The 671-nt window shown below is 33.6% G+C and overlaps 1 protein-coding gene across 1 annotated transcript; it reads left to right on the plus strand.

The window, feature by feature from the left end:
• Positions 1 to 121: 121 nt before the first annotated feature.
• On the plus strand, positions 122 to 478 carry LOAG_16223 (hypothetical protein; the record flags this gene model as incomplete). Its single annotated transcript, XM_003151711.1, has 1 exon — positions 122 to 478. A coding segment is annotated over one exon (357 nt), but the record flags the coding sequence as incomplete, so codon positions are not given.
• Positions 479 to 671: the final 193 nt, after the last annotated feature.

Consider the following 671-nt stretch of genomic DNA (forward strand, 5'->3'; position numbering starts at 1 on the left):
TCTCTCTCTCNCTCTCTCTCTCTCTCTCTCTCTCTCTCTCTCTCTTTTGTAATTTTTCTCAAAAATTTTCCCAAATGAATGAATGAAATTTTACACATACATGTGCAGTACATAGAAAATGATGGAAAATGACATTTTATGCATAATTAATGATCATTTTGCATTTGCACACACACACACACAAAAACACATACACACACACAGACACACGCACATGCACATGCACATGCACACGCATATGCACATGCACGCAAATATGCAAAAATATACGTGCAAACATACGCATGTACATACACATACATATACACACAGGCACATGCACACACACATACACACACACACACACACACATAGACGAACATGCAAACGTACGTGTATACATATACACCATGCACACATACACATGCATGCATATTTCGAATATACATGCGAACATACACACATGCACACACATGGACAAACATGCAAACATGCAAATGTACGCATGCAACTATACAAATACATGCACTTTTTTATCAGTGGTATTTTTATACCCATTTTTCGCAGTTTATTAGTTTTTCATTTCCAATTTGATTAATTTAATTATTTCTTTACTTATTTTTATTTTTATAGTTTATATGGACATTAATATAAATACACGTTTGTGAATATATGTCTCTGTTTATTTACAT

Source organism: Loa loa, assembly GCF_000183805.2.
Source record: "Loa loa unplaced genomic scaffold supercont3.4883, whole genome shotgun sequence".
Taxonomy (NCBI): Eukaryota; Metazoa; Nematoda; class Chromadorea; order Rhabditida; family Onchocercidae; genus Loa; species Loa loa.